The sequence below is a fragment of the Oncorhynchus mykiss genome, chromosome 2 (assembly GCF_057628025.1).
Source record: "Oncorhynchus mykiss isolate SJ-2025 chromosome 2, ASM5762802v1, whole genome shotgun sequence".
NCBI lineage: Eukaryota > Metazoa > Chordata > Actinopteri > Salmoniformes > Salmonidae > Oncorhynchus > Oncorhynchus mykiss.
Window position 1 is genome coordinate 9,111,831 of NC_143023.1, and position 18,129 is coordinate 9,129,959.

Here is an 18,129-nt window from a genome sequence, read left to right on the forward strand (position 1 = left end):
CTTGTTACCCTGTTGGAAAGTCCCAGAAGCAAGATCAAGTCTCTCTGCAGAGGAGACTTGGAGGTAAGTGTTTCTTTCCGCAACCCTTCTAGCTATGTTCTTTGTCACTGTCTATGGTGCTGCTGTGTTTGACACTCATTCAACAGCATAGAGTAACTCAGTCTAAATAATGTTGTCAAACCTTAACCTACATTTTTCAGAGCTGTCATCAAATGACGTCTCCATTGTGCATGCCCTGGCCTTGCTCCGATCCATAGGGTCTGACGCTAAACAAGCCAGAGAAGGTACGGCCTGAAACATATACTTTGAAAACTGTTGGGTTCATGTTGCTCAAAATTCGATTAGCAATTTGGCCTAGACCGTGTAGAACAGATGTGTTGCTGTAGAATACCCAACTGTTCCTTTTGTTTTTTCTCAAGAGTATTTAGAGACCAATGAAGTAGAATCCCAAGCTTCTCCAAACCATGGTAGCTCTCCGGCAAATGATGCCCTGTCCTCTGAGGAGAAGCTGAGGCGCGTGTCCTCGGACGACGCCGCCACCTCTGAAGCTGCGACCGGCCCGTCTGGCGACGACGCCACCTCTGAAGCTGCGACCGGCCCGTCTGGCGACGACGCCACCTCTGAAGCTGCGACCGGCCCGTCTGGTGACGACGCCACCTCTGCGGCTGCGACCGGCCCGTCTGGCGACGACGCCACCTCTGCCGCTGCGACCGGCCCGTCTGGCGACGACGCCACCTCTGCCGCTGCGACCGGCCCGTCTGGCGACGACGCCGCCGCTGCGACCGGCCCGTCTGGCGACGACGCCGCCGCTGCGACCGGCCCGTCTGGCGACGACGCCACCGCTGCGACCGGCCCGTCTGGCGACGACGCCACCGCTGCGACCGGCCCGTCTGGCGACGACGCCACCGCTGCGACCGGCCCGTCTGGCGACGACGCCACCGCTGCGACCGGCCCGTCTGGCGACGACGCCACCGCTGCGACCGGCCCGTCTGGCGACGACGCCACCGCTGCGACCGGCCCGTCTGGCGACGACGCCACCGCTGCGACCGGCCCGTCTGGCGACGACGCCACCGCTGCGACCGGCCCGTCTGGCGACGACGCCACCGCTGCGACCGGCCCGTCTGGCGACGACGCCACCGCTGCGACCGGCCCGTCTGGCGACGACGCCACCGCTGCGACCGGCCCGTCTGGCGACGACGCCACCGCTGCGACCGGCCCGTCTGGCGACGACGCCACCGCTGCGACCGGCCCGTCTGGCGACGACGCCACCGCTGCGACCGGCCCGTCTGGCGACGACGCCACCGCTGCGACCGGCCCGTCTGGCGACGACGCCACCGCTGCGACCGGCCCGTCTGGCGACGACGCCACCGCTGCGACCGGCCCGTCTGGCGACGACGCCACCGCTGCGACCGGCCCGTCTGGCGACGACGCCACCGCTGCGACCGGCCCGTCTGGCGACGACGCCACCGCTGCGACCGGCCCGTCTGGCGACGACGCCACCGCTGCGACCGGCCCGTCTGGCGACGACGCCACCGCTGAAGCTGCGACCGGCCCGTCTGGCGACGACGCCACCGCTGAAGCTGCGACCGGCCCGTCTGGCGACGACGCCACCTCTGAAGCTGCGACCGGCCCGTCTGGCGACGACGCCACCTCTGAAGCTGCGACCGGCCCGTCTGGCGACGACGCCACCTCTGAAGCTGCGACCGGCCCGTCTGGCGACGACGCCACCTCTGAAGCTGCGACCGGCCCGTCTGGCGACGACGCCACCTCTGAAGCTGCGACCGGCCCGTCTGGCGACGACGCCACCTCTGAAGCTGCGACCGGCCCGTCTGGCGACGACGCCACCTCTGAAGCTGCGACCGGCCCGTCTGGCGACGACGCCACCTCTGAAGCTGCGACCGGCCCGTCTGGCGACGACGCCACCTCTGAAGCTGCGACCGGCCCGTCTGGCGACGACGCCACCTCTGAAGCTGCGACCGGCCCGTCTGGCGACGACGCCACCTCTGAAGCTGCGACCGGCCCGTCTGGCGACGACGCCACCTCTGAAGCTGCGACCGGCCCGTCTGGCGACGACGCCACCTCTGAAGCTGCGACCGGCCCGTCTGGCGACGACGCCACCTCTGAAGCTGCGACCGGCCCGTCTGGCGACGACGCCACCTCTGAAGCTGCGACCGGCCCGTCTGGCGACGACGCCACCTCTGAAGCTGCGACCGGCCCGTCTGGCGACGACGCCACCTCTGAAGCTGCGACCGGCCCGTCTGGCGACGACGCCACCTCTGAAGCTGCGACCGGCCCGTCTGGCGACGACGCCACCTCTGAAGCTGCGACCGGCCCGTCTGGCGACGACGCCACCTCTGAAGCTGCGACCGGCCCGTCTGGCGACGACGCCACCTCTGAAGCTGCGACCGGCCCGTCTGGCGACGACGCCACCTCTGAAGCTGCGACCGGCCCGTCTGGCGACGACGCCACCTCTGAAGCTGCGACCGGCCCGTCTGGCGACGACGCCACCTCTGAAGCTGCGACCGGCCCGTCTGGCGACGACGCCACCTCTGAAGCTGCGACCGGCCCGTCTGGCGACGACGCCACCTCTGAAGCTGCGACCGGCCCGTCTGGCGACGACGCCACCTCTGAAGCTGCGACCGGCCCGTCTGGCGACGACGCCACCTCTGAAGCTGCGACCGGCCCGTCTGGCGACGACGCCACCTCTGAAGCTGCGACCGGCCCGTCTGGCGACGACGCCACCTCTGAAGCTGCGACCGGCCCGTCTGGCGACGACGCCACCTCTGAAGCTGCGACCGGCCCGTCTGGCGACGACGCCACCTCTGAAGCTGCGACCGGCCCGTCTGGCGACGACGCCACCTCTGAAGCTGCGACCGGCCCGTCTGGCGACGACGCCACCTCTGAAGCTGCGACCGGCCCGTCCGGCGACGACGCCATGGATATCTGACGTGGGACATGCAAGAGTTCATGGGTACTCTAGTCCAGTGTGTAACTGCATTTGCTTGTTTTGGCTCAATTAAACATTAACTGTAATACTTGTGTCCTCTGTATTGTTTTGGTGGTTCCTACTTGGAGTTGAGGTGTATGACCTGACTTGAGTAACTGGGGTGATGGCAACATTTATTTTGCATTATATCCATGCGCCAGCAATATTACTCAGACCCCTGTGTTTTAAATTACCAATTGACTTAAGCTACATGTGCTCAGTGTTGGTCCATTTATGCTAGTAGCATCACATGATACCTCAACAGCATTTTGACGCCATTTCCGGTCACAACTTGCAGACTTGTTGCGGTGTTTTGTTGCCTACTTTGCTACATGACAACTTTACGGTTTTTACTTTTTAATTACCGTTTATATTTTTGGTTTTTCCCTCAATTTTTTCACTCGTGTCAGGGTTGCGTCAATTCGAATCTGGTATCAGGATAAATATCACAATGAGGCTTTTATTAGCTAAGCAATAAGTGGTAAATGCAATTTTCGTATATATGGGCTCTGTCCCACCTCGCAGGGCAAAACAGAACTGACTTGTTCCTGACAAAGATATTTAATATACTCTGACAGTTCCTGCTTCCGAGCCGGCCTGTCAGAGTAGACTGGGCGTGGTTTAGACTCACCCAGCCTATCGTTGATTGTTGGCGCAGAGGCTGGTCCCAGCCCCTTAAGCGCTTCAGCGGTCAGTCGTTGTAGCTGTGTAGAATATGCAGTTATCAGGCACCTGGCTCCTGTTATCTAACAAAAGACTGTTCTGAATGTGCCCCCCCCCCAACTCATTGCACAGTTCTGTATTTTTCCATCATGAGAAAGGCCCATGGCCCTGAAACTGAACAATGGTTCAAGTCAGCTATGTTGCATAACACATACATACATCCACACAAGCCAACAGCAGATAATATTAAATCACATATGGTAACGGGCTATAGTGCATAACACAGAATCCTCATACTCCGGACGCTTTATCTGGACATGGTTCGTCAGGACCTCCAACAGCCGAAGCTAAGTAGTAACATTAACATGATGCCTTCTAATTGCAGTCGCTGTACTCATACAGGAGAACGATCGCCTTACGGTGAGGATAGCTGTGCTACAAGCCCAGCTTCAGACGCAATCGTTAGGCAAGGGTAATTTCAGTGTAGGAAAGGATGAAACAGCGTCTGTGCCACCAGTAAGTACAGATAGTAACGTTAGTATAAATCCCCTCGCACGGTCCCCGCAGCCGGACAACTTTCTCACGGTTTCTGGAGAGAAATGCTGTAGGAATGCTCAACCGGTGTCGCTCATTCAGCCGACAAACTTCAACCGGTTTTCCCCATTAAGCAGCGAGTCGGAGTCAAAGGCCGAGCCTTCTCTTGTCTCTACTCCTCCCGTTACGGGGTCAGAGACGCCGAAGCTTCCCACCATTAGCTCTGACAAATTGAAAACTCTAGTCATTGGCGACTCCATTACCCGCAGTATTAGACTTAAAACGAATAATCAGCCGACATGTCTCTGGACCTACTCACTGTCACAGTCATACTCTGGACCTAGTTTTGTCCCATGGAATAAATGTTGTGGATCTTAATGTTTTCCCTCATAATCCTGGACTATCGGACCACCATTTTATTACGTTTGCAATTGCAACAAATAATCTGCTCAGACCCCAACCAAGGAACATCAAAAGTCGTGCTATAAATTCACAGACAACACAAAGATTCCTTGATGTCCTTCCAGACTCCCTCTGTCTACCCAAGGACGCCAGAGGACAAAAATCAGTTAACCACCTAACTGAGGAACTCAATTTAACCTTGCGCAATACCCTAGATGCAGTTGCACCCCTAAAAACTAAAAACATTTCTCATAAGAAACTAGCTCCCTGGTATACAGAAAATACCCGAGCTCTGAAGCAAGCTTCCAGAAAATTGGAACGGAAATGGCGCCACACCAAACTGGAAGTCTTCCGACTAGCTTGGAAAGACAGTACCGTGCAGTATCGAAGAGCCCTTGCTGCTGCTCGATCATCCTATTTTTCCAACTTAATTGAGGAAAATAAGAACAATCCGAAATTCGTTTTTGATACTGTCGCAAAGCTAACTAAAAAGCAGCATTCCCCAAGAGAGGATGGCTTTCACCTCAGCAGTAATAAATTCATGAACTTCTTTGAGGAAAAGATGATTATTACAAAGTAAATTACGGACTCCTCTTTAAATCTGCGTATTCCTTCAAAGCTCAGTTGTCCTGAGTCTGCACAACTCTGCCAGGACCTAGGATCAAGAGAGACACTCAAGTGTTTTAGTACTATATCCCTTGACACAATGATGAAAATAATCATGGCCTCTAAACCTTCAAGCTCCATACTGGACCCTATTCCAACTAAACTACTGAAAGAGCTGTTTCCTGTGCTTGGCCCTCCTATGTTGAACATAATAAACGGCTCTCTATCCACCGGATGTGTACCAAACTCACTAAAAGTGGCAGTAATAAAGCCTCTCTTGAAAAAGCCAAACCTTGACCCAGAAAATATAAAAAACTATCGGCCTATATCGAATCTTCCATTCCTCTCAAAATGTTTAGAAAAGGCTGTTGCGCAGCAACTCACTGCCTTCCTGAAGACAAACAATGTATACGAAATGCTTCAGTCTGGTTTTAGACCCCATCATAGCACTGAGACTGCACTTGTGAAGGTGGTAAATTACCTTTTAATGGCATCAGACCTGGGCTCTGCATCTGTCGTCGTGCTCCTAGACCTTAGTGCTGCTTTTGATAGCATCGATCACCACATTCTTTTGGAGAGATTGGAAACCCAAATTGGTCTATACGGACAAGTTCTGGCCTGGTTTAGATCTTATCTGTCGGAAAGATATCAGTTTGTCTCTGTCACGCCCTGGTCTTAGTATTTTGTGTTTTCTTTATTATTTTGGTCAGGCAAGGGTGTGACATGGGTTTATTATGTGGTGTGTTTTGTCTTGGTTTTTTTTGGTAGGTATTGGGATTGTATTATAGTAGGGTTATCTAGTATAGTCTATGGCTGTCTGGAGTGGTTCTCAATCAGAGGCAGGTGTTTATCGTTGTCTCTGATTGGGAACCATATTTAGGCAGCCATATTCTTTGAGTGTTTCGTGGGTGATTGTTCCTGTTTCTGTGTTAGTTTGCACCAGTCTAGGCTGTTTCGGTTTTGTATTGTTCGTGTTTATTCGTTATTAAACATGTATGAAAATTAACACGCTGCATTTTGGTCCGATCCTTGCTACACCTCCTCGTCAGAGGAGGAGATAGAAGAAAACCGTTACAGTCTCTGTGAATCAAATCAAATTTATTTATATAGCCCTTCATACATCAGCTGATATCTCAAAGTGCTGTACAGAAACCCAGCCTAAAACCCCAAACAGCAAGCAATGCAGGTGTAGAAGCACGGTGGCTAGGAAAAACTCCCTAGAAAGGCCAAAACCTAGGAAGAAACCTAGAGAGGAACCAGGCTATGTGGGGTGGCCAGTCCTCTTCTGGCTGTGCCGGGTGGAGATTATAACAGAACATGGCCAAGATGTTCAAATGTTCATAAATGACCATCATGGTCGAATAATAATAAGGCAGAACAGTTGAAACTGGAGCAGCAGCACAGTCAGGTGGACTGGGGACAGCAAGGAGTCATCATGTCAGGTATTCCTGGGGCATGGTCCTAGGGCTCAGGTCCTCCGAGAGAGAGAAAGAAAGAGAGAATTAGAGAGAGCATATGTGGGATGGCCAGTCCTCTTCTGGCTGTGCCGGGTGGAGATTATAACAGAACATGGCCAAGATGTTCAAATGTTCATAAATGACCAGCATGGTCGAATAATAATAAGGCAGAACAGTTGAAACTGGAGCAGCAGCACGGCCAGGTGGACTGGGGACAGCAAGGAGTCATCATGTCAGGTAGTCCTGGGGCATGGTCCTAGGGCTCAGGTCCTCCGAGAGAGAGAAAGAGAGAAGGAGAGAATTAGAGAACGCACACTTAGATTCACACAGGACACCGAATAGGACAGGAGAAGTACTCCAGATATAACAAACTGACCCTAGCCCCCCGACACATAAACTACTGCAGCATAAATACTGGAGGCTGAGACAGGAGGGGTCAGGAGACACTGTGGCCCCATCCGAGGACACCCCCGGACAGGAAGGATATAACCCCACCCACTTTGCCAAAGCACAGCCCCCACACCACTAGAGGAATATCTTCAACCACCAACTTACCATCCTGAGACAAGGCTGAGTATAGCCCACAAAGACCTCCGCCACGGCACAACCCAAGGTGGGGGGGTGGGGGGTGGCAACCCAGACAGGATGACCACATCAGTGAATCAACCCACTCAGGTGACGCACCCCCTCCAGGGACGGCATGAGAGAGCCCCAGTAAGCCAGTGACTCAGCCCCTGTAATAGGGTTAGAGGCAGAGAATCCCAGTGGAAAGAGGGGAACCGGCCAGGCAGAGACAGCAAGGGCGGTTCGTTGCTCCAGAGCCTTTCCGTTCACCCTCCCACTCCTGGGCCAGACTACACTCAATCATATGACCCACTGAAGAGATGAGTCTTCAGTAGAGACTTAAAGGTTGAGACCGAGTTTGCGTCTCTGACATGGGTAGGCAGACCGTTCCATAAAAATGGAGCTCTATAGGAGAAAGCCCTGCCTCCAGCTGTTTGCTTAGAAATTCTAGGGACAACTAGGAGGCCTGCGTCTTGTGACCGTAGCATACGTGTAGGTATGTACGGCAGGACCAAATCAGAGAGATAGGTAGGAGCAAGCCCATGTAATGCTTTGTAGGTTAGCAGTAAAACCTTGAAATCAGCCCTTGCTTTGACAGGAAGCCAGTGTAGAGACGCTAGCACTGGAGTAATATGATCACATTTTTTGGTTCTAGTCTAACAGCCGTATTTAGCACTAACTGAAGTTTATTTAGTGCTTTATCCGGGTAGCCGGAAAGTAGAGCATTACAGTAGTCTAACCTAGAAGTGACAAAAGCATGGATTAATTTTTCTGCATCATTTTTGGACAGAAAGTTTCTGATTTTTGCAATGTTACGTAGATGGAAAAAAGCTGTCCTTGAAATGGTCTTGATATGTTCTTCAAAAGAGAGATCAGGGTCCAGAGTAACGCCGAGGTCCTTCACAGTTTTATTTGAGACGACTGTACAACCATTAAGATTAATTGTCAGATTCAACAGAAGATCTCTTTGTTTCTTGGGACCTAGAACAAGCATCTCTGTTTTGTCCGAGTTAAAAGTAGAACGTTTGCAGCCATCCACTTCCTTATGTCTGAAACACATTATTCTAGCAAGGGCAATTTTGGGGCTTCCCATGTTTCATTGAAATGTACAGCTGTGTGTCATCCGCATAGCAGTGAAAGTTAACATTATGTTTTCGAATAACATCCCCAAGAGGTAAAATATATAGTGAAAACAATAGTGGTCCTAAAACGGAACCTTGAGGAACACCGAAATTTACAGTTGATTTGTCAGAGGACAAACCATTCACAGAGACAAACTGATATCTTTCCGACAGATAAGATCTAAACCAGGCCAGAACTTGTCCGTGTAGACCAATTTGGGTTTCCAATCTCTCCAAAAGAATGTGGTGATCGATGGTATCAAAAGCAGCACTAAGGTCTAGGAGCACGAGGACAGATGCAGAGCCTCGGTCCGATGCCATTAAAATGTAATTTACCACCTTCACAAGTGCCGTCTCAGTGCTATGATGGGGTCTAAAACCAGACTGAAGCATTTCGTATACATTGTTTGTCTTCAGGAAGGCAGTGACTTGTTGCGCAACAGCCTTTTCTAAAATTTTTGAGAGGAATGGAAGATTCGATATAGGCCGATAGATTTTTATATTTTCTGGGTCAAGGTTTGGCTTTTTCAAGAGAGGCTTTATTACTGCCACTTTTAGTGAGTTTGGTACACATCCGGTGGATAGAGAGCCGTTTATTATGTTCAACATAGGAGGGCCAAGCACAGGAAGCAGCTCTTTCAGTAGTTTAGTTGGAATAGGGTCCAGTATGCAGCTTGAAGGTTTAGAGGCCATGATTATTTTCATCATTGTGTCAAGAGATATAGTACTAAAACACTTGAGCGTCTCTCTTGATCCTAGCTCCTGGCAGAGTTGTGCAGACTCAGGACAACTGAGCTTTGAAGGAATACGCAGATTTAAGGAGGAGTCCAAAATTTGCTTTCTAATAATCATAATCTTTTCCTCAAAGAAGTTCATGAATTTATTACTGCTAAAGTGAAAGTCATCCAGGTCCAGAGGGGTGCGCCCCTGGCTGTCCCTCACGTCTAGATCCAGCAGAGACTGAACCAGGACCTCCATAGCATGGTGGTGACTGTGGTACGCCTGAATAGATATTCACTCTTAATATAATCAATGTCCTAGAGTAGACCCATGGTACGCCTGAACAGAAATACAGTGCTAGACCTCTAAAGTAGACCAGAGTCTTTCAATCGGGAGCCCATTTTTGCTCCCGCCCAGCATCAACATCGGAGGTTCCTGCCAAGCGTGGGATTGAGAAACAAAAACTCTACTTCTCTTCTGAGGTTGATTAACTCAAATGGCAAAATAAGGAAATCATCCTCATCATCACTGTGTAGAATATGCATGTATTTTACACTAATCGGGAATAGATCGGAATATGGTGTGTGAGTCTGTCTGGACAGTCAACTTCCTGTGGAAAATCTACACCATGCTTGCATCCCAGATAGCACCCTATTCCCTATGTAGTGAACTACTTTTGATCAGGGCCTATAAGGTTCTGGTCAAACGTAGTGTACTAAATAGGGAATAGGGTGCCATTTGTCATATGGAGACCACTACAGGAGCAGGTAGGCTTTACTCACAGCGAGGTGTAGAGGGCTGATGGGAGCTCTGACATCAGAGTCGTTCAGGATGTCTGTCCCTGAGGTTTCAATTAGTTGAGGAAAGACAAGAACGGCCAGTTCAGACTTGGAAAAATAACATCAAGAGTGACGATGCGTCCACGACAAACATGCAGCCACACCTTAAAACCTACTGTTGGGTTCTGAGAATATGAAATATACTAATTCATGTCACTGAGGGAGAGAGCTTAATGTATAACGTTTACATTATGTCAGGATATGTTATTGTTAGCCATCAGGCATCCTATGGGTGGGATCCTCTGGGATGAGAAGAGACACAGTCTGGTACCAATCACCATGTCAGCCTTGAGTTGGGGAGGAGTGAGCACTTTGGGGTAGCGGTCAGGTCAGATGAATTGAGGAAGAACAGATATCACCAAGGTTCTGTCTAGCAACAGAGATGCATTGGCTGTTTAGAGGTGTAGGAGCAGACTCAGCATAGGAGAGAGGATTAAATATCAGTGCTTGTGTGAATATGTTTTTTGTCTAATGCAGCTGTCTTGACCCTCTGGGAAGAATAAACTTGGTTCAAGCATTCATAGTGTCCGTCGAGTTTTTACTCTGAGAATTAGAACCTAACAGTTGGCACTGCGAGCAGGGTTCACCGCGATTTGCAGTCGAACTAGAGATTAAGAAACAGTGAAACAGAAACAAGGTAAGCAAAGTTCCTACACCCGTTATCACTAATTCTGACATCTTGGGGAGATGAGAGTCGTAGGCTGAACCAATTATAGGGTACGAACCTAGAAAGCCTGAGCTTATTCAGTAGTCCCATTGTATTACGACCGGTCGTAGCTTTGTGGTATATGGTAAGTCCCGGAAGGTAAACCCAAACCTGTAGAGGGTAACTCCTAGGGGGTAAATCCCGAGTAGGTTGGTTCCTGCTTGTACTATAAGAATAGGGTGAGTCCCGGAAGGTAAGCCCGAGCAGGCAGGTACCTGCAAAGGGTAAGTCCTAGGGGGTAAGACCCGGGTGGGGTTGGTTACCTGCTATACCTGTAACGAGAGGGTGAAAGTCTCAGCCGCAGTGGCCATGCGGCAGTAGAGTGGGTGTGGATGGATAAAGTGACATGCTTGTGTACTAGGATAAAATGTTGCCATTCAGGGTTAGAAGAACAGCAAAAAGATACTCAAACGCTGTTGGATTTGGGTGTATTAGCAGTAGCAATAAAGAGAGGTTGGTTTTATGCCCTGTTGGGGTGGGGAACCATGACAGATTATGTGGAAATAGGAAGACAAGTGTGAATCATTTTGGTAATGTGTGTTATCAACAACAGTGATATTTGAACAGATTGGAGATGACTATCCATAACAATAAAATCCTTCATACCATGCTTGTCCTGCCCCACAGCTGTAGACACAGCCTTCTCCAGGTCCTCAGACACTAGCTGGAGATCCATTACAGGATGTCTGTCACCTCACTGAGCCCCTATTGCAGGTTAGGGGTCACATCCACTTGAATGTCCTTCATATGACGAACCTCCTACAGAGCAAATGAGGAAAACATGATATATTAGGATTTATGTTAGTAGCAATAGAATATGGGAATTTTATCTCAACGCTACCTACAGCTAACATATTTATTTATGTATGTGATCTATGTAAATAAATAAATATATCACAGCTGTAAAACTGTGAAGGACTATAGGTGGAGGCCTACCCATTTCCCAGGAGCATTGTAAAACGTGGATTTGGGTACAGTGTTTATTTCCCCCTAATATCTTTGAAGATTACACCTAAAATAATTAGGAATACTTCTTTCTACTGCTGATCTGAGACCATTAGGGTTAATCATTACAGATATAAATGCAATATATGGAGTAGAAAAGATTGCCTGCCCACCAACTTGATAAGAATCAACATATGTTCTACATGGTCTATTTCTATCTGAACGTAACAACTCAATCAAGCTTGTTAATTGATCGTTAAGCCATGTTTGTCATATATAAGCCTCATACAGGCCATGGGAAGACATTACCTGTTGATAACACAGACTATTTTCATGATCATGGGAGGTGTGAGAGAATTGCTGCTCGTTGTAATGACTGTGGGGGTTGTCAAAGGTTGGTTCACTAATGTTTAAGGGATTTGTTTGGTAAATATGCTTAACTTTATAAGTTGGGTATTAATATTTGACTGTCTGTATCTTCCGCGTTGGTCATCTTTTATTCTTCACTGCTATTAATATATGTAGCTATTTTGTGTGAACTCAACTTCTGTCAACACTTTCTCCTCAGTTTCTTGTTACCCTGTTGGAAAGTCCCAGAAGCAAGATCAAGTCTCTCTGCAGAGGAGACTTGGAGGTAAGTGTTTCTTTCCGCAACCCTTCTAGCTATGTTCTTTGTCACTGTCTATGGTGCTGCTGTGTTTGACACTCATTCAACAGCATAGAGTAACTCAGTCTAAATAATGTTGTCAAACCTTAACCTACATTTTTCAGAGCTGTCATCAAATGACGTCTCCATTGTGCATGCCCTGGCCTTGCTCCGATCCATAGGGTCTGACGCTAAACAAGCCAGAGAAGGTACGGCCTGAAACATATACTTTGAAAACTGTTGGGTTCATGTTGCTCAAAATTCGATTAGCAATTTGGCCTAGACCGTGTAGAACAGATGTGTTGCTGTAGAATACCCAACTGTTCCTTTTGTTTTTTCTCAAGAGTATTTAGAGACCAATGAAGTAGAATCCCAAGCTTCTCCAAACCATGGTAGCTCTCCGGCAAATGATGCCCTGTCCTCTGAGGAGAAGCTGAGGCGCGTGTCCTCGGACGACGCCGCCACCTCTGAAGCTGCGACCGGCCCGTCTGGCGACAACGCCACCTCTGAAGCTGCGACCGGCCCGTCTGGCGACGCCGCCACCTCTGAAGCTGCGACCGGCCCGTCTGGCGACGACGCCACCTCTGAAGCTGCGACCGGCCCGTCTGGCGACGACGCCACCTCTGAAGCTGCGACCGGCCCGTCTGGCGACGACGCCACCTCTGAAGCTGCGACCGGCCCGTCTGGCGACGACGCCACCTCTGAAGCTGCGACCGGCCCGTCTGGCGACGACGCCACCTCTGAAGCTGCGACCGGCCCGTCTGGCGACGACGCCACCTCTGAAGCTGCGACCGGCCCGTCTGGCGACGACGCCACCTCTGAAGCTGCGACCGGCCCGTCTGGCGACGACGCCACCTCTGAAGCTGCGACCGGCCCGTCTGGCGACGACGCCACCTCTGAAGCTGCGACCGGCCCGTCTGGCGACGACGCCACCTCTGAAGCTGCGACCGGCCCGTCTGGCGACGACGCCACCTCTGAAGCTGCGACCGGCCCGTCTGGCGACGACGCCACCTCTGAAGCTGCGACCGGCCCGTCTGGCGACGACGCCATGGATATCTGACGTGGGACATGCAAGAGTTCATGGGTACTCTAGTCCAGTGTGTAACTGCATTTGCTTGTTTTGGCTCAATTAAACATTAACTGTAATACTTGTGTCCTCTGTATTGTTTTGGTGGTTCCTACTTGGAGGTGAGGTGTATGACCTGACTTGAGTAACTGGGGTGATGGCAACATTTATTTTGCATTATATCCATGCGCCAGCAATATTACTCAGACCCCTGTGTTTTAAATTACCAATTGACTTAAGCTACATGTGCTCACTGTTGGTCCATTTATGCTAGTAGCATCACATGATACCTCAACAGCATTTTGACGCCATTTCCGGTCACAACTTGCAGACTTGTTTACGTGTTGCGGTGTTTTGTTGCCTACTTTGCTACATGACAACTTTACGGTTTTTACTTTTTAATTACCGTTTATATTTTTGGTTTTTCCCCTCGTGTCAGGGTTGCGTCAATTCGAATCTGGTATCAGGATAAATATCACAATGAGGCTTTTTTTATTAGCTAAATGCAATTTTCGTATATATGGGCTCTCTGTCCCACCTCGCAGGGCAAAACAGAACTGACTTGTTCCTGACAAAGATATTTAATATACTCTGACAGTAGTTCCTGCTTCCGAGCCGGCCTGTCAGAGTAGACTGGGCGTGGTTTAGACTCACCCAGCCCATCGTTGATTGTTGGCGCAGAGGCTGGTCCCAGCCCCTTAAGCGCTTCAGCGGTCAGTCGTTGTAGCTGTGTAGAATATGCAGTTATCAGGCACCTGGCTCCTGTTATCTAACAAAAGACTGTTCTGAATGTGCCCCCCCCCCCCAACTCATTGCACAGTTCTGTATTTTTCCATCATGAGAAAGGCCCATGGCCCTGAAACTGAACAATGGTTCAAGTCAGCTATGTTGCATAACACATACATCCACACAAGCCAACAGCAGATAATATTAAATCACATATGGTAACGGGCTATAGTGCATAACACAGAGTCCTCATACTCCGGACGCTTTATCTGGACATGGTTCGTCAGGACCTCCAACAGCCAAAGCTAAGTAACATTAACATGATGCCTTCTAATTGCAGTCGCTGTACTCATACAGGAGAACGATCGCCTTACGGTGAGGATAGCTGTGCTACAAGCCCAGCTTCAGACGCAATCGTTAGGCAAGGGTAATTTCAGTGTAGGAAAGGATGAAACAGCGTCTGTGCCACCAGTAAGTACAGATAGTAACGTTAGTATAAATCCCCTCGCACGGTCCCCGCAGCCGGACAACTTTCTCACGGTTTCTGGAGGGAAATGCTGTAGGAATGCTCAACCGGTGTCGCTCATTCAGCCGACAAACTTTCAACCGGTTTTCCCCATTAAGCAGCGAGTCGGAGTCAAAGGCCGAGCCTTCTCTTGTCTCTACTCCTCCCGTTACGGGGTCAGAGACGCCGAAGCTTCCCACCATTAGCTCTGACAAATTGAAAACTCTAGTCATTGGCGACTCCATTACCCGCAGTATTAGACTTAAAACGAATCATCCAGCGATCATACACTGTTTACCAGGGGGCAGGGCAACCGACGTTAAGGCTAATCTGAAGATGGTGCTGGCTAAAGCTAAAACTGGCGAGTATAGAGATATTGTTATCCACGTCGGCACCAACGATGTTAGGATGAAACAGTCAGAGATCACCACCAACATAGCTTCAGCGTGTAAATCAGCTAGAAAGATGTGTCGGCATCGAGTAATTGTCTCTGGCCCCCTCCCAGTTAGGGGGAGTGATGAGCTCTACAGCAGAGTCTCACAACTCAATAGCTGGTTGAAAACTGGTTTCTGCCCCTCCCAAAAGATAGAATTTGTAGATAATTGGCCCTCTTTCTGGGACTCACCCACAAACAGGACCAAGCCTGACCTGCGGAGGAGTGACGGACTCCATCCTAGCTGGAGGGGTGCTCTCATCTTATCTACCAACATAGACAGGGCTCTAACTCCTCTAGCTCCACAATGAAATAGGGTGCAGGCAAGGCTATTAGCCAGTCTGCCACTAGCACAGTCAGTGTAGTCAGCTCAGCTATCTCCATTGAGACCGTGTCTGTGCCTCGACCTAGGTTGGGCAAAATTAAACATGGCGGTGTTCGCCTTAGCAATCTCACTAAGATAAAGACCTCCTCCATTCCTGTCATTATTGAAAGAGATCATGATACCTCACATCTCAAAATAGGGCTACTTAATGTCAGATCCCTTACTTCAAAGGCAATTATAGTCAATGAACTGATCATAATCTTGATGTGATTGGCCTGACTGAAACATGGCTTTAGCCTGATGAATTTACTGTGTTAAATGAGGCCTCACCTCCTGGCTACACTAGTGACCATATCCCCCGTGCATCCTGCGGAGCTGTTGCTAACATTTACGATAGCAAATGTACATTTACAACAAAAAAAAGACGTTTTCGTCTTTTGAGCTTCTAGTCATGAAATCTATGTAGCCTACTCAATCACTAAGTAATTAAGTAATTATGAGTGTATGACTTGAGTGTATGCATTATATATATGGGCTTCATAGAAAGTGTAACAACTGTTCTCTGTTCATCTTGTTTTAAAATTGTTAAAATAAAATGTACATTTAAAACAAGAAACAAAGGAAACACATTTTATGATTTTTAATAGGTTCAAAAAGTTGGTTGAAAATACACTTGCACTTACAAGAGCTTACATGGTTCTCGAATGAATCAGGTCTCTGCATATAAATACTTAGGGATATGGTTGGATGATGAACTGTCTTTTAAAATGCATATTGACGAACTTTATAAACGGCTAAAAATCAAGCTAGGCTTCCTCTTTAGAGACAGGACATGTTTGTCCTGTACAAATAGAAGACAAATTGTGCAAGCTACTTTTATGTCTGTTATAGATTGTGGGGATATTATCTACATGCATGCTACGGCATCAACACTTAAATCGCTGGATGCTATTTATCATTGAGTACTTAGGTTTATTACGGACGCTAGCTACAGAACTCACCACTGTGTTTTGTATCAAAATGTGGGTTGGACTTCGCTGTCCATGAGACGAGAATATGTTCTCGTGTTTGTCTACGAAGCACTTCTGAATAAACTACCATCTTATTTATCATCACTCATCAATATTAGAATTAGAATTCCTAAAACCAGGTCTCAAGCATGGATTACACTTGAGGTCCATGCGATTTCCACAGAGTTGGGTATGGCTGCCTTTTCCTGTTACGCTCCTTGCCAATGGAAAAACCTGCAGACTAAACTTAAATTTGAGACTCTTGTCCCCCTGTTGCCCATTTTAAATAATTATTGGAGGATTTTTATTTCTGTATTGCTTGTAACTTTCGGGTAATGCAAGTTATTGTGCTGTTAGGGGAATAACCTGTGTGCAAACGTAATAATCTGCTGCTGTATTTTTGTGTTATCTGTGATGGTCTTGTTTGTCTTGTGTAGTTTCTTAATCATTGTAGCTAAACTGAATGTGTAACATGTCTACGCAGGGCCCAGCTGTAAAAGACACCTTGGTCTCAGTCTGTGTTCCTTGTTGAAATAAAGGTATAATAATATGATCCATTCATGGCTTTAGTTGTGTCTTGATCATGTGAATAGTCAACGGAGTTTTCTCCTATATGTCTGTCTTTATGTGACGACATCTTTTCTGTATTAAAATGTGATTTCCACAATCAATAATCATAAACAGTGCTTCACTATAACTACGTTTGACAATGTGGTACCATTATCTTGCACAAACAGTAAGACGACTATAGACAGAAATCAATGCAGTAATGTTTTATTAAATAAAGGCTCTGATTAAAATAGTAATAAAATCTGGCATTTGGCTAATTCTTTTTCCCAAAAGCTTCTCTGAATGGTTTGGAGACGGCTCTGGAGATAGCTCGTAACACCCTGACTATGAGAGGGCGTTTACGGGACTGGGACTCCTGGGGAGCAGGGGCCAGTGTGGTTGTCAGGTCCTCTTTGGGTGGGGAAGTGGATGGAACCTCACACTCAGCATCTGTGAAAATAATATTTCATAATCAGAAAATGAATGTGTGTATCTGTCTGTCCGCCTGTATCTGTAGTCACCGTTTTAACAAGCTGGCCATAGGATGATACATCAATATGACATTATCGATGCTTATCACTTACCCTGTGAAATACGAGTCTCTCTGAGACGTTTGGTAGGCAGAGAATCCTGTTCAGGGTGGCTCTTTGGTTCCCCCTTTGTCTTGAACAGCTGAAGACAAAACACATCAAGACAACTGAGCATGTGTAAAATATATGGCATGGATCCCAAAAGGCACCCTATTGGCTACTTAAGGCACTACTTTTGACCCATCGAGGGCCCATCGAGCTCTGGTCAAAAGTAGTGCACTATATAGGGAATAGGGTGCAATTTGGAACACATCCATTGACTCTCTCTCCCATGTGTATTAGGATTGTATTACAGCGGCCTCACTCAACCTCCTAAAGACAATGACAACAGCATTGTTCTAATGCAGAGACAATAGGGGTTTAGTGAATCTGTAGGGTACATTTCAGCCCTGCCTTACAGAGGTAATCTAAAGACACTGAGCCCTCTACCTTAATCCTGATCTTTGGAATCTTGACAATTTTGGGTAGGAAATGCCACTTCCTGTTCTTCTTAGTCTCTTCCCCCCTGGCAGAGGGAAGGCGGGCCATGCCGTCAGCCTTTACATCAGCCGGGCTAAGGCCCCTGGCAGGGAATTCCTCAGTAGCATTAAGGTCAGCCACAATACCATGAGTGATGTCACTTGCGGCATTGCTGGTGTCTGAGTAAGAAGAGCAAGCTGGTGTGACCGACCTGGGTACAATAACTGGGAGAAGAGGACGCAACAATGGAAATCAGTCACTGTGTCCCAAAAGGCCT

General features: G+C 48.7%; 2 protein-coding genes across 2 annotated transcripts in view; one reads left to right on the forward strand and one right to left on the reverse strand.

Moving 5' to 3' along the window:
• The window catches only part of LOC149984817 (uncharacterized), a 30,512-nt gene extending 13,813 nt beyond the window's left edge, over nt 1–16,699 (forward strand). The window contains exon 5 of the mRNA XM_090185848.1: nt 16,692–16,699. Within this exon, the coding sequence (XP_090041974.1) occupies nt 16,692–16,699 (8 nt within the window). The remainder of the gene's footprint in view (nt 1–16,691) is intronic.
• A 305-nt stretch (nt 16,700–17,004) lies between these two features.
• On the reverse strand, nt 17,005–18,070 carry LOC149984818 (uncharacterized). The gene is made up of 3 exons (XM_090187481.1): nt 17,823–18,070; nt 17,388–17,475; nt 17,005–17,253 (listed from the first exon to the last, which is right to left on the reverse strand). The coding sequence occupies exons 1-3, from the start codon at nt 17,919–17,921 to the stop codon at nt 17,078–17,080; spliced, it is 363 nt and encodes a 120-aa protein (XP_090043607.1). The 5' UTR covers nt 17,922–18,070; the 3' UTR covers nt 17,005–17,077.
• Between the last annotated feature and the right edge of the window lie 59 nt (nt 18,071–18,129).